The sequence below is a fragment of the Perca flavescens genome, chromosome 20 (genome assembly GCF_004354835.1).
Source record: "Perca flavescens isolate YP-PL-M2 chromosome 20, PFLA_1.0, whole genome shotgun sequence".
NCBI lineage: Eukaryota > Metazoa > Chordata > Actinopteri > Perciformes > Percidae > Perca > Perca flavescens.
The window spans coordinates 17,611,699-17,624,884 of NC_041350.1; the positions used below are offsets into that span (position 1 = coordinate 17,611,699).

Consider the following 13,186-nt stretch of genomic DNA (forward strand, 5'->3'; position numbering starts at 1 on the left):
ATGTGAAATCATAAACACAGAACGTTTTTTTTAATAAGGGTGCTATCCTTTTAAGGTTTAGTTTAGTAAGCAGTGATCACTTGAGGCTGTACACTTACAGGAAATCTTCAAAAGGAGCGAACTGCACTAAAAGAACCACCAGTGGCATGGCATCCTCGGACATACTGTGTAAATGGCTTATATGTTTCATGTATTTTGTACGCCGTATTTATGTGTATCTTTGAAAGTCTTAAGTTTGTTATGTGTAGCAGTGTGTTTGTGTCATGATGCATCCACTGAATTACTATATGATTTGATATGAAAAAAAAATTAAAGTGACTCATGATGTTTTTTTCTTTCAGTGGCCTATTTTTTTTATCTCTATGAAGAGATTCTTCCTGGTTCATATAAGTCCTCTGAACAACTAACGTTTTACTCTTTTGTTTGACAATATCGAGCACAACTAAGTACTAATAATGGTAGTTGATGAAAAGTCAGGAGATCACAGAGATTCATCCTCTTGGGAACGTGAATGTCTACAGAATCTCATAACAATCATGTTTTCTTTTTTTGTGCAGGTTTGCATGTCCTTGTCACCTGCTTAATGGCCGTCTCATGTAATATGTTAAAAGGATTTTTTTATTTTTTTTTGGTTTTTAACTTTTGTAAGAAAGTTTCAAAGCCAAGTGGGTCAATGTTTTCGAATCATAGAAGTGTGCAAGTTAATCACCAAAGTTAACTAAAGGAGTTATGAGACTTTAACTGGTTAAAGGGAAACCATGCCCATTTTCAAAATGAATATGTCATCACGTATGTCAGTTTTAGGCCAACTTTATTTCTATAAATTTAGCTAAACCATGTTGGCAGTAAGACACCACATGTTATAGTGGATGTTGATAAATCTGAAAGCTATGCAGTATTCTGTTTGCAAGTGCCTCAGCTTGCTAACATAAAGCTAACATTAGCTAATAGCTTGTCCTCTCTGGTAGAGATAGGTTGATAAAATAATCATATTATTATAAAAAATCTAATGATTTTTAGCTAGAGACATTTTGTCATTTGTGGTGTCGATTGGTTTCCCCTTTGGTGGGCATGGTTTTCAGAGTAAAAGCAGAATAAAGCTCATTTGGGTATAAAACTAGAAAAATATTCTGTGGGTCCACAAAATCAGTTTATGGAGCAGCTCCAGACTTTATACTTGTTTGAGACTTCTCTGGTTTCTGGCTTTGACAGAGAGTATCTCATGTTCACAAATATTGATTGATTCCCCTTTAAGGGTGCAGATGCAATACTAAACTGACACAGTGTCTCATCTGACTAAATAATATTCATACAATTTGAAATGCAAACATTTATTGATATAATCTGTGCACAGATACAGAAATAGAAAATAGCATTACAGACATTGCAAACTATATCAAGATACAAGGAAAACTGCAACACAAAGTAAAGACAAAAAGAAAGCTGAAAGAGATTCTTGATTGATTTTTGAAACAATTGTGGTTTATGTTTTTCTTACAAATTAAGTGCACCTTAATTGTTGTCCATGCATACGATATCAGGGATATTCATTCATTTCAGTTGATAACTCCTCGTCCATTCGATAGAAGTGCAGGTCCAACAACTCCTTTGGCCTGAAGAGAGTATGTAAGAAAATCAGGCAATGGTCAAAATAATTCTCAAATGTAATGGAGAATCAGTGGTGGAAGTTGTATTCAATCATTTACTTACTAAAAGCTGCATACCACACTGTGAAAATACTCCATTGCAAGTCAAAGTCCTGCATTCAAAATGTTACTTACCAATATAATGTATGTAAAGTATTAAACATACTCATTTGAAGAATGGCCCCTGTCATTGTTATTAGGGGTGCACCGATCCAATATTAAGATCAGATATCGGTCCCAATATTGACAAAATAGCTGGAAAGGGATCTGAAAAATTAACAGATCCACGTGCCAATCCAGTTTTGTTAGTTTTTCTCCCCTCTGTCGCACGTGTGTCGCACGCTGGAAGAGTTGAGTGTACAAATAAATAAGAATTCAATACATTACATCTATGTTATTTTGTCTTAGTTAGGAAAGTAATGTTTAGTTAGGAAAGTCCGGTGCTTTTAGTTTTTTCCGCATAGTGGAAGGAAGGTATAAGGTGGAAGGTATACAATGTATTATTAATTCAACAACGGTATTGGATCGGTATCGGGTATCGACAGATACACAAAGCCCAGGCATCGGTATCGGTATTGGGACTGAAAAAGTTGGATCGGTGCATCCATAATTGTTATAAATGTTAATATGTAAGTGGTTTAATGTTGTAGTTGGTCGATGTGAATCCTAACTACCTCATACTGTGTTGTGTAGTTTAATCGATAACAGTGTTATGTGTAATAAACTGATCATATGTCTAGCTGTCAGATAAATGTAGTGGAGTAGAAAGTACAATATTTTCCTCTGAAATACTCGAGTAAAACTTGTAGTTACTTTGTGTTGAAAGAAAGAGGATTCGTCTCTGAGTTGTAATAATATCTGAATAATGAAATGTGTGGAAGGCCTTTCTGGAGACACTATTTAAGGTTATATTGTTAGTTGGATGATATAATGGTGGGCTGGTAACTCACTTGCAGGCTCCAGTATTGACACAGATCGTTTTCACATCATCAGTGGTCGTGAGCTCCTCAACTAGTTCTGGTAGGTGTGTCTTCACAAACTTGCGGCACAGAGATTTTAAGAGGCCAATTTGGTCGCAGATGGAATTTAACTTTGAAGTCAATTTCTGTAAGAGTAGAAATGATCATTATTGCTCATAACACAATGCACCACCAACTAGATCATACTGCTCACTCAGATGTCAGTCATTGAGATTATCTTTTACCTCCACAGTGGCGTTACGTCCAGCTAGTTTCTTCACCTTCTTTAAAGCCCAGTTGCACGCCCAGCACACACCTGGAAGCTGCAGATAAAAGTGGCACATATTTTTAATACTTAGTAAAGGGATGACTTCTGAAAATAACACTTAATGTCATGGGAAAATGTTAAATAAACAGTAACTACACAACTAATAAATGGTTTTATTAGGAACACATTATTTGTAAGTGCATATTGGGACATTTTAAGTGTGTATTAATGTATTTGTCAACATTTGAAGTAGGCTAATACTATATGAGCCACAAGCCATTTTCTGTAGAACGAATACTTTAACTTTTGAAACTTTAAGTAAATTCTGTTTCTGTATTTACTTCTTGCACGGGTACTTTTACTTAAGCTAAAGATCTAAGCACTATTGCCACCACTGATCATGAGCCTGAGTTTATTCAGGTTGGGTTTAAGTTGCAATCAGAAATAAAGTCAGGGTTAAAAGTTTGATTGGTTAGGGTTAGGTCAAGCCCAAAGTCAAGTTTAGTGTTAAATGCTGGACCATCACGTGTTTACGTTACCTTGCTGGCCTTCACAGAAATGTCCACGTCCACCTGCTCCTGGTCATCAATGCTGACCTCGAAGCTTCCACCGTGGACTGTCCAGACTGTGAAGAGACAAAACAGAAAATGTTAAACAACAGCTTCCATGATAAAGACAATGTTATACAATCAAAAAACAGCACACCTGAACATGTCACCAGAATGCACACAAGGAGGACTGAAGATGTTTCCATTGCTGGCGGTGATCTCTGAGTGTGTGTGTTTGTGTGTGTGTTTGGTGGTAACACACCTTTTATACACAGCAGAGGGAAGGGGCTTCACAACAACACTCATGCATGCTCCCACAGACTGAAATTCATGCCACACCATCAACAGCATGCACAAACTCTCAGGTGGTTTTTTGGAGACCACCATCACAAAAAAACCTTCTTCACAGCCCCACCCACTCATCTTGACTCAAATATTTTCCCGTCAATGCACTCACTCTTTGGCAAGGAAATGTTGCACTCGAGCCACAACTCAGGGACTCAACAAGCTGGACAGGCAGACCTTAAAGCAGAGCTGGGACAGCAGTCCATCACATGGACACTTCATTGACCGCCACAGCAAGTGCCTGCTCTCTGCTGCAGCTTCCTCATGAAGAGGGGGGGGAATAAAATGTACTTCAGTGACGATTGCAGATCTTTTATCACTGAGACAAAATTTTGAGCCATGTGAAATCATAAACACAGAACGTTTTTTTTAATAAGGGTGCTATCCTTTTAAGGTTTAGTTTAGTAAGCAGTGATCACTTGAGGCTGTACACTTACAGGAAATCTTCAAAAGGAGCGAACTGCACTAAAAGAACCACCAGTGGCATGGCATCCTCGGACATACTGTGTAAATGGCTTATATGTTTCATGTATTTTTACGCCCGTATTTATGTGTATCTTTGAAAGTCTTAAGTTTGTTATGTGTAGCAGTGTGTTTGTGTCATGATGCATCCACTGAATTACTATATGATTTGATATGAAAAAAAAATTAAAGTGACTCATGATGTTTTTTTCTTTCAGTGGCCTATTTTTTTTATCTCTATGAAGAGATTCTTCCTGGTTCATATAAGTCCTCTGAACAACTAACGTTTTACTCTTTTGTTTGACAATATCGAGCACAACTAAGTACTAATAATGGTAGTTGATGAAAAGTCAGGAGATCACAGAGATTCATCCTCTTGGGAACGTGAATGTCTACAGAATCTCATAACAATCATGTTTTCTTTTTTTGTGCAGGTTTGCATGTCCTTGTCACCTGCTTAATGGCCGTCTCATGTAATATGTTAAAAGGATTTTTTTAATTTTTTTTGGTTTTTAACTTTTGTAAGAAAGTTTCAAAGCCAAGTGGGTCAATGTTTTCGAATCATAGAAGTGTGCAAGTTAATCACCAAAGTTAACTAAAGGAGTTATGAGACTTTAACTGGTTAAAGGGAAACCATGCCCATTTTCAAAATGAATATGTCATCACGTATGTCAGTTTTAGGCCAACTTTATTTCTATAAATTTAGCTAAACCATGTTGGCAGTAAGACACCACATGTTATAGTGGATGTTGATAAATCTGAAAGCTATGCAGTATTCTGTTTGCAAGTGCCTCAGCTTGCTAACATAAAGCTAACATTAGCTAATAGCTTGTCCTCTCTGGTAGAGATAGGTTGATAAAATAATCATATTATTATAAAAAATCTAATGATTTTTAGCTAGAGACATTTTGTCATTTGTGGTGTCGATTGGTTTCCCCTTTGGTGGGCATGGTTTTCAGAGTAAAAGCAGAATAAAGCTCATTTGGGTATAAAACTAGAAAAATATTCTGTGGGTCCACAAAATCAGTTTATGGAGCAGCTCCAGACTTTATACTTGTTTGAGACTTCTCTGGTTTCTGGCTTTGACAGAGAGTATCTCATGTTCACAAATATTGATTGATTCCCCTTTAAGGGTGCAGATGCAATACTAAACTGACACAGTGTCTCATCTGACTAAATAATATTCATACAATTTGAAATGCAAACATTTATTGATATAATCTGTGCACAGATACAGAAATAGAAAATAGCATTACAGACATTGCAAACTATATCAAGATACAAGGAAAACTGCAACACAAAGTAAAGACAAAAAGAAAGCTGAAAGAGATTCTTGATTGATTTTTGAAACAATTGTGGTTTATGTTTTTCTTACAAATTAAGTGCACCTTAATTGTTGTCCATGCATACGATATCAGGGATATTCATTCATTTCAGTTGATAACTCCTCGTCCATTCGATAGAAGTGCAGGTCCAACAACTCCTTTGGCCTGAAGAGAGTATGTAAGAAAATCAGGCAATGGTCAAAATAATTCTCAAATGTAATGGAGAATCAGTGGTGGAAGTTGTATTCAATCATTTACTTACTAAAAGCTGCATACCACACTGTGAAAATACTCCATTGCAAGTCAAAGTCCTGCATTCAAAATGTTACTTACCAATATAATGTATGTAAAGTATTAAACATACTCATTTGAAGAATGGCCCCTGTCATTGTTATTAGGGGTGCACCGATCCAATATTAAGATCAGATATCGGTCCCAATATTGACAAAATAGCTGGAAAGGGATCTGAAAAATTAACAGATCCACGTGCCGATCCAGTTTTGTTAGTTTTTCTCCCCTCTGTCGCACGTGTCACACGCTGGAAGAGTTGAGTGTACAAATAAATAAGAATTCAATACATTACATCTATGTTATTTTGTCTTAGTTAGGAAAGTAATGTTTAGTTAGGAAAGTCCGGTGCTTTTAGTTTTTTCCGCATAGTGGAAGGAAGGTATAAGGTGGAAGGTATACAATGTATTATTAATTCAACAACGGTATTGGATCGGTATCGGGTATCGACAGATACACAAAGCCCAGGCATCGGTATCGGTATTGGGACTGAAAAAGTTGGATCGGTGCATCCATAATTGTTATAAATGTTAATATGTAAGTGGTTTAATGTTGTAGTTGGTCGATGTGAATCCTAACTACCTCATACTGTGTTGTGTAGTTTAATCGATAACAGTGTTATGTGTAATAAACTGATCATATGTCTAGCTGTCAGATAAATGTAGTGGAGTAGAAAGTACAATATTTTCCTCTGAAATACTCGAAGTAAAACTTGTAGTTACTTTGTGTTGAAAGAAAGAGGATTCGTCTCTGAGTTGTAATAATATCTGAATAATGAAATGTGTGGAAGGCCTTTCTGGAGACACTATTTAAGGTTATATTGTTAGTTGGATGATATAATGGTGGGCTGGTAACTCACTTGCAGGCTCCAGTATTGACACAGATCGTTTTCACATCATCAGTGGTCGTGAGCTCCTCAACTAGTTCTGGTAGGTGTGTCTTCACAAACTTGCGCGGCACAGAGATTTTAAGAGGCCAATTTGGTCGCAGATGGAATTTAACTTTGAAGTCAATTTCTGTAAGAGTAGAAATGATCATTATTGCTCATAACACAATGCACCACCAACTAGATCATACTGCTCACTCAGATGTCAGTCATTGAGATTATCTTTTACCTCCACAGTGGCGTTACGTCCAGCTAGTTTCTTCACCTTCTTTAAAGCCCAGTTGCACGCCCAGCACACACCTGGAAGCTGCAGATAAAAGTGGCACATATTTTTAATACTTAGTAAAGGGATGACTTCTGAAAATAACACTTAATGTCATGGGAAAATGTTAAATAAACAGTAACTACACAACTAATAAATGGTTTTATTAGGAACACATTATTTGTAAGTGCATATTGGGACATTTTAAGTGTGTATTAATGTATTTGTCAACATTTGAAGTAGGCTAATACTATATGAGCCACAAGCCATTTTCTGTAGAACGAATACTTTAACTTTTGAAACTTTAAGTAAATTCTGTTTCTGTATTTACTTCTTGCACGGGTACTTTTACTTAAGCTAAAGATCTAAGCACTATTGCCACCACTGATCATGAGCCTGAGTTTATTCAGGTTGGGTTTAAGTTGCAATCAGAAATAAAGTCAGGGTTAAAAGTTTGATTGGTTAGGGTTAGGTCAAGCCCAAAGTCAAGTTTAGTGTTAAATGCTGGACCATCACGTGTTTACGTTACCTTGCTGGCCTTCACAGAAATGTCCACGTCCACCTGCTCCTGGTCATCAATGCTGACCTCGAAGCTTCCACCGTGGACTGTCCAGACTGTGAAGAGACAAAATAGAAAATGTTAAACAACAGCTTCCATGATAAAGACAATGTTATACAATCAAAAAACAGCACACCTGAACATGTCACCAGAATGCACACAAGGAGGACTGAAGATGTTTCCATTGCTGGCGGTGATCTCTGAGTGTGTGTGTTTGTGTGTGTGTCTGGTGGTAACATGCCTTTTATACACAGCAGAGGGAAGGGGCTTCACAACAACACTCATGCATGCTCCCACAGACTGAAATTCATGCCACACCATCAACAGCATGCACAAACTCTCAGGTGGTTTTTTGGAGACCACCATCACAAAAAAACCTTCTTCACAGCCCCACCCACTCATCTTGACTCAAATATTTTCCCGTCAATGCACTCACTCTTTGGCAAGGAAATGTTGCACTCGAGCCACAACTCAGGGACTCAACAAGCTGGACAGGCAGACCTTAAAGCAGAGCTGGGACAGCAGTCCATCGCATGGACACTTCATTGACCGCCACAGCAAGTGCCTGCTCTCTGCTGCAGCTTCCTCATGAAGAGGGGGGGAATAAAATGTACTTCAGTGACGATTGCAGATCTTTTATCACTGAGACAAAATTTTGAGCCATGTGAAATCATAAACACAGAACGTTTTTTTTTAATAAGGGTGCTATCCTTTTAAGGTTTAGTTTAGTAAGCAGTGATCACTTGAGGCTGTACACTTACAGGAAATCTTCAAAAGGAGCGAACTGCACTAAAAGAACCACCAGTGGCATGGCATCCTCGGACATACTGTGTAAATGGCTTATATGTTTCATGTATTTTGTACGCCGTATTTATGTGTATCTGTGAAAGTCTTAAGTTTGTTATGTGTAGCAGTGTGTTTGTGTCATGATGCATCCACTGAATTACTATATGATTTGATATGAAAAAAAAAAAAAGTGACTCATGATGTTTTTTTGTCTTTCAGTGGCCTATTTTTTTATCTCTATGAAGAGATTCTTCCTGGTTCATATAAGTCCTCTGAACAACTAACGTTTTACTCTTTTGTTTGACAATATCGAGCACAACTAAGTACTAATAATGGTAGTTGATGAAAAGTCAGGAGATCACAGAGATTCATCCTCTTGGGAACGTGAATGTCTACAGAATCTCATAACAATCATGTTTTCTTTTTTTGTGCAGGTTTGCATGTCCTTGTCACCTGCTTAATGGCCGTCTCATGTAATATGTTAAAAGGATTTTTTTAATTTTTTTTGGTTTTTAACTTTTGTAAGAAAGTTTCAAAGCCAAGTGGGTCAATGTTTTTGAATCATAGAAGTGTGCAAGTTAATCACCAAAGTTAACTAAAGGAGTTATGAGACTTTAACTGGTTAAAGGGAAACCTTGCCCATTTTCAAAATGAATATGTCATCACGTATGTCAGTTTTAGGCCAACTTTATTTCTATAAATTTAGCTAAACCATGTTGGCAGTAAGACACCACATGTTATAGTGGATGTTGATAAATCTGAAAGCTATGCAGTATTCTGTTTGCAAGTGCCTCAGCTTGCTAACATAAAGCTAACATTAGCTAATAGCTTGTCCTCTCTGGTAGAGATAGGTTGATAAAATAATCATATTATTATAAAAAATCTAATGATTTTTAGCTAGAGACATTTTGTCATTTGTGGTGTCGATTGGTTTCCTCTTTGGTGGGCATGGTTTTCAGAGTAAAAGCAGAATAAAGCTCATTTGGCTATAAAACTAGAAAAATATTCTGTGGGTCCACAAAATCAGTTTATGGAGCAGCTCCAGACTTTATACTTGTTTGAGACTTCTCTGGTTTCTGGCTTGACAGAGAGTATCTCATGTTCACAAATATTGATTGATTCCCCTTTAAGGGTGCAGATGCAATACTAAACTGACACAGTTCATACAATTTGAAATGCAAACATTTATTGATATAATCTGTGCACAGATACAGAAATAGAAAATAGCATTACAGACATTGCAAACTATATCAAGATACAAGGAAAACTGCAACACAAAGTAAAGACAAAAAGAAAGCTGAAAGAGATTCTTGATTGGTTTTTGAAACAATTGTGGTTTATGTTTTTCTTACAAATTAAGTGCACCTTAATTATTGTCCATGCATACGATATCAGGGATATTCATTCATTTCAGTTGATGACTCCTCGTCCATTCGATAGAAGTGCAGGTCCAACAACTCCTTTGGCCTGAAGAGAGTACGTAAGAAAATCAGGCAAAGGTCAAAATAATTCTCAAATGTAATGGAGAATCAGTAGTGGAAGTTGTATTCAATCATTTACTTACTAAAAGCTGCATACCACACTGTGAAAATACTCCATTGCAAGTCAAAGTCCTGCATTCAAAATGTTACTTACCAATATAATGTATGTAAAGTAATAAACATTCTCATTTGAAGAATGGCCCCTGTCATTGTTATTAGGGGTGCACCGATCCAATATTAAGATCAGATATCGGTCCCAATATTGAAAAAATAGCTGGAAAGGGATCGGAAAAATTAACAGAGCCACGTGCCGATCCAGTTTTGTTAGTTTTTTTCCCCTCTGTGTGTCACATGCTGGAAGAGTTGAGTGTACAAATAAATAAGAATTCAATACATTACATCTATGTTATTTTGTCTTAGTTAGGAAAGTAATGTTTAGTTAGGAAAGTCTGGTGCTTTTAGTCTTTTCCGCATAGTGGAAGGAAGGTATAAGGTGGAAGGTATACAATGTATTATTAATTCAACAACGGTATTGGATTGGTATCGGGTATTGACAGATACACAAAGCCCAGGCATTGGTATTGGTATCGGTATCGGGACTGAAAAAGTTGGATTGGTGCATCCATAATTGTTATAAATGTTAATATGTAAGTGGTTTAATGTTGTAGTTGGTCGATGTGAAACCTAACTACCTCATACTGTGTTGTGTAGTTTAATCTATAGCAGTGTCATGTGTAATAAACTGATCATATGTCTAGCTGTCAGATAAATGTAGTGGAGTAAAAAGTACAATATTTTCCTCTGAAATGTCGTGGAGTAGAAGTATAAAGTAGCATAAATTGGAAAATACTCAAGGGAAACTTATAGTTACTTTGTGTTGAAAGAAAGAGGATTCGTCTCTGAGTTGTAATAATATCTGAATAACGAAATGTGTGGAAGGCCTTTCTGGAGACACTATTTAAGGTTATATTGTTAGTTGGATGATATAATGGTGGGCTGGTAACTCACTTGCAGGCTCCAGTATTGACACAGATCGTTTTCACATCATCAGTGGTCGTGAGCTCCTCAACTAGTTCTGGTAGGTGTGTCTTCTTCACAAACTTGCGGCACAGAGATTTTAAGAGGCCAATTTGGTCGCAGATGGAATTCAACATTGAAGTCAGTTTCTGTAAGAGTAGAAATGATCATTATTGCTCATAACACAATGCACCACCAACTAGATCATACTGCTCACTCAAATGTCAGTCATTAAGCTTTTCTTTTACCTCCACAGTGGCGTTACGTCCAGCTAGTTTCTTCACCTTCTTTAAAGCCCAGTTGCACGCCCAGCACACACCTGGAAGCTGCAGATAAAAGTGGCACATATTTTTAATACTTAGTAAAGGGATGACTTCTGAAAATAACACTTAATGTCATGGGAAAATGTTAAATAAACAGTAACTACACAACTAATAAATGGTTTTATTAGGAACACATTATTCGTAAGCGCACATTGGGACATTTTAATTGTGTATTAATGTATTTGTCAAAATTTGAAGTAGGCTAATACTATATGAGCCACGGTCAGTGTAACGCTTATCAGTTAAATTTTCTAAGCACAAACGGACATTTGGGAAAACAGAAACATTTTTCCACCTTGACAAATTAAAAAAATTGGATCTTTAACTTGTTTTTCCAATTTTGTGTTTTTTATTCCGAGGATCAGAAATTGAGAAAATTACAAAATTGCGTCTGAGCTCCAATTATTCAATACTGCAATTGTATTCTCTTCCTCTACTTTGTGGAATATTAACTGCATATGGACCAAAATGAAAAAACTGGGGTCTGAGGTGCTTGCAACTGATGGTTTCGAGTGGGGGGAGGGGGGAGGGGAGGGCAGGGCGTAGCTAGGCGAACAAGGGAGAGAATACCATTGCAGTATTGAATAATTGGGGCCCAGACGCAATTTTTTAATTTTCTAAATTTAGAAAATTAAAAAATGAAAGTCTGTTTGTGCTTAGAAAATTGAACTGATAAGCGTTACACAGACCCCCCAGCCACAAGCCATTTTCTGCAGAATTAATACTTTAACTTTTGAAACTTTAAGTAAATTCTGTTTCTGTATTTACTTCTTGCACGGGTACTTTTACTTAAGCTAAAGATCTAAGCAATACTGCCACCACTGATCATGAGCCTGAGGTTAGGGTTAGGTCAAGCCCAAAGTCAAGGTTAGTGTTGAATGCTGGAACATAAACGTTTTTACATTACCTTGCTGGCCTTCAACGAAATGACCATGTCAACCTGCTCCTGGTCATCAATGCTGACCTTGAAGCTTCCACTGTGGACTGTCCAGACTGTGAAGAGACCTGAACATGTCACCAGAAAGCACACAAGGAGGACTGAAGATGTTTCCATTGTTGGCGGTGATCTCTGAGTGTGTGTGTGTGTGTGTGTGTGTGTGTGTGTGTGTGTGTGTGTGTGTGTGGTGGGTGGGTGGGTGTGTGTGTGTGTGTGTGTGTGTGTGTCTGGTGATAACACACTTTTTATACACAGCCGAAGGAACGTGCCTTCACAACAACACTCATGCATGCTCCCACAGACCCCCTCTTCACAACCCCACCCACTTATCTTGACTTGAATATTTTCCCATCAATGCACTCACTCTTTGGCAAGGAAATGTTGCACTCGAGCCACAGTGTTGCAGCACAAATCTTCACTATTTTCATGTCATGAATACGCATTGTGGAAGTAGCCTACGTGCTAACCCTGCAGCAGTGATGGCTCAACCAGCTCCTTCTTGTTGGTTATTGGCTGGAACACTGTTTGTTATGGTTTGTGGGACAGGTTGGCCCAGTTTGTTTTTGTTGCCGTTTGTGGAGTGGCTGTCTACAAAGACCGCATTTTTTTTACAGCATGTTCAGGGGACAGGCAGCTAAAGGATAGTCAGGCGATGTTTGCTGTATGTGACAAAAAAATGTTGGAGCCTAAAAAACGCGTCACATCACTTAGAGCACCTTTAAATAGAGAAGAGTGATGGGAACGGGTCTGAAAGCCTGGACTCATTTTATCATGAAAAGCTTTAGGCATTTTGACGTTTCATTCTTTATTTATTCTAAGTTAGGACCTGGGACTGCAGATAAAGCTTTAAGCTAACTCTACATCAAATAGTAACATATGTTTATATAGCAGAGATGGGGACTCGAGTCTGAGACTTGGACTCGAGTCGCACTTAAGTCGCACAAACAGCTCCCAAAAGACTTCAGACTCGAGCTTCGTCAACAACATGTTTTCATGAAATTATTGCTTTTTAAATCTCATTTTATTCATGTATGTGTATTTTCTTTTATTGGCGCATATTGGGGAAACGTATGACGAGCTTTATGTCCCCTGCC

General features: G+C 37.5%; 3 protein-coding genes across 3 annotated transcripts; all 3 read right to left on the reverse strand.

The window, feature by feature from the left end:
• Positions 1-1,537: 1,537 nt before the first annotated feature.
• LOC114547375 (antimicrobial peptide NK-lysin-like) lies at positions 1,538-3,639 on the reverse strand. Its single transcript, XM_028566714.1, has 5 exons — positions 3,579-3,639; positions 3,413-3,498; positions 2,851-2,928; positions 2,597-2,751; positions 1,538-1,613 (listed from the first exon to the last, which is right to left on the reverse strand). The coding sequence occupies exons 1-5, from the start codon at positions 3,625-3,627 to the stop codon at positions 1,538-1,540; spliced, it is 444 nt and encodes a 147-aa protein (XP_028422515.1). The 5' UTR covers positions 3,628-3,639.
• Positions 3,640-5,642: 2,003 nt separating this feature from the next.
• On the reverse strand, positions 5,643-7,745 carry LOC114547405 (antimicrobial peptide NK-lysin-like). The gene is given in 6 exon segments (XM_028566766.1): positions 5,643-5,718; positions 6,701-6,795; positions 6,798-6,857; positions 6,957-7,034; positions 7,519-7,604; positions 7,685-7,745. Coding segments are annotated over 6 exon segments (444 nt in total). The 5' UTR covers positions 7,734-7,745.
• Positions 7,746-9,683: 1,938 nt separating this feature from the next.
• LOC114547356 (antimicrobial peptide NK-lysin) lies at positions 9,684-12,209 on the reverse strand. The gene is made up of 4 exons (XM_028566688.1): positions 12,063-12,209; positions 11,081-11,158; positions 10,824-10,981; positions 9,684-9,801 (listed from the first exon to the last, which is right to left on the reverse strand). The coding sequence occupies exons 1-4, from the start codon at positions 12,207-12,209 to the stop codon at positions 9,726-9,728; spliced, it is 459 nt and encodes a 152-aa protein (XP_028422489.1). The 3' UTR covers positions 9,684-9,725.
• Positions 12,210-13,186: the final 977 nt, after the last annotated feature.

Coding starts and splice junctions, on each gene's coding strand:
- LOC114547356 (XM_028566688.1), bottom strand. CDS start 12,209: ATGGAAACATCTTCAGTCCTCCTTGTGTGCTTTCTGGTGACATGTTCA. Junction 11,159..12,062: donor TTTCGTTGAAGGCCAGCAAG/GTAATGTAAAAA, acceptor TTTTATCTGCAG/CTTCCAGGTGTGTGCTGGGC. Junction 9,802..10,823: donor GTCAATACTGGAGCCTGCAA/GTGAGTTACCAG, acceptor TACTCTCTTCAG/GCCAAAGGAGTTGTTGGACC.
- LOC114547375 (XM_028566714.1), bottom strand. CDS start 3,627: ATGGAAACATCTTCAGTCCTCCTTGTGTGCATTCTGGTGACATGTTCA. Junction 2,752..2,850: donor GACGTAACGCCACTGTGGAG/GTAAAAGATAAT, acceptor CTACTCTTACAG/AAATTGACTTCAAAGTTAAA. Junction 1,614..2,596: donor GTCAATACTGGAGCCTGCAA/GTGAGTTACCAG, acceptor TACTCTCTTCAG/GCCAAAGGAGTTGTTGGACC.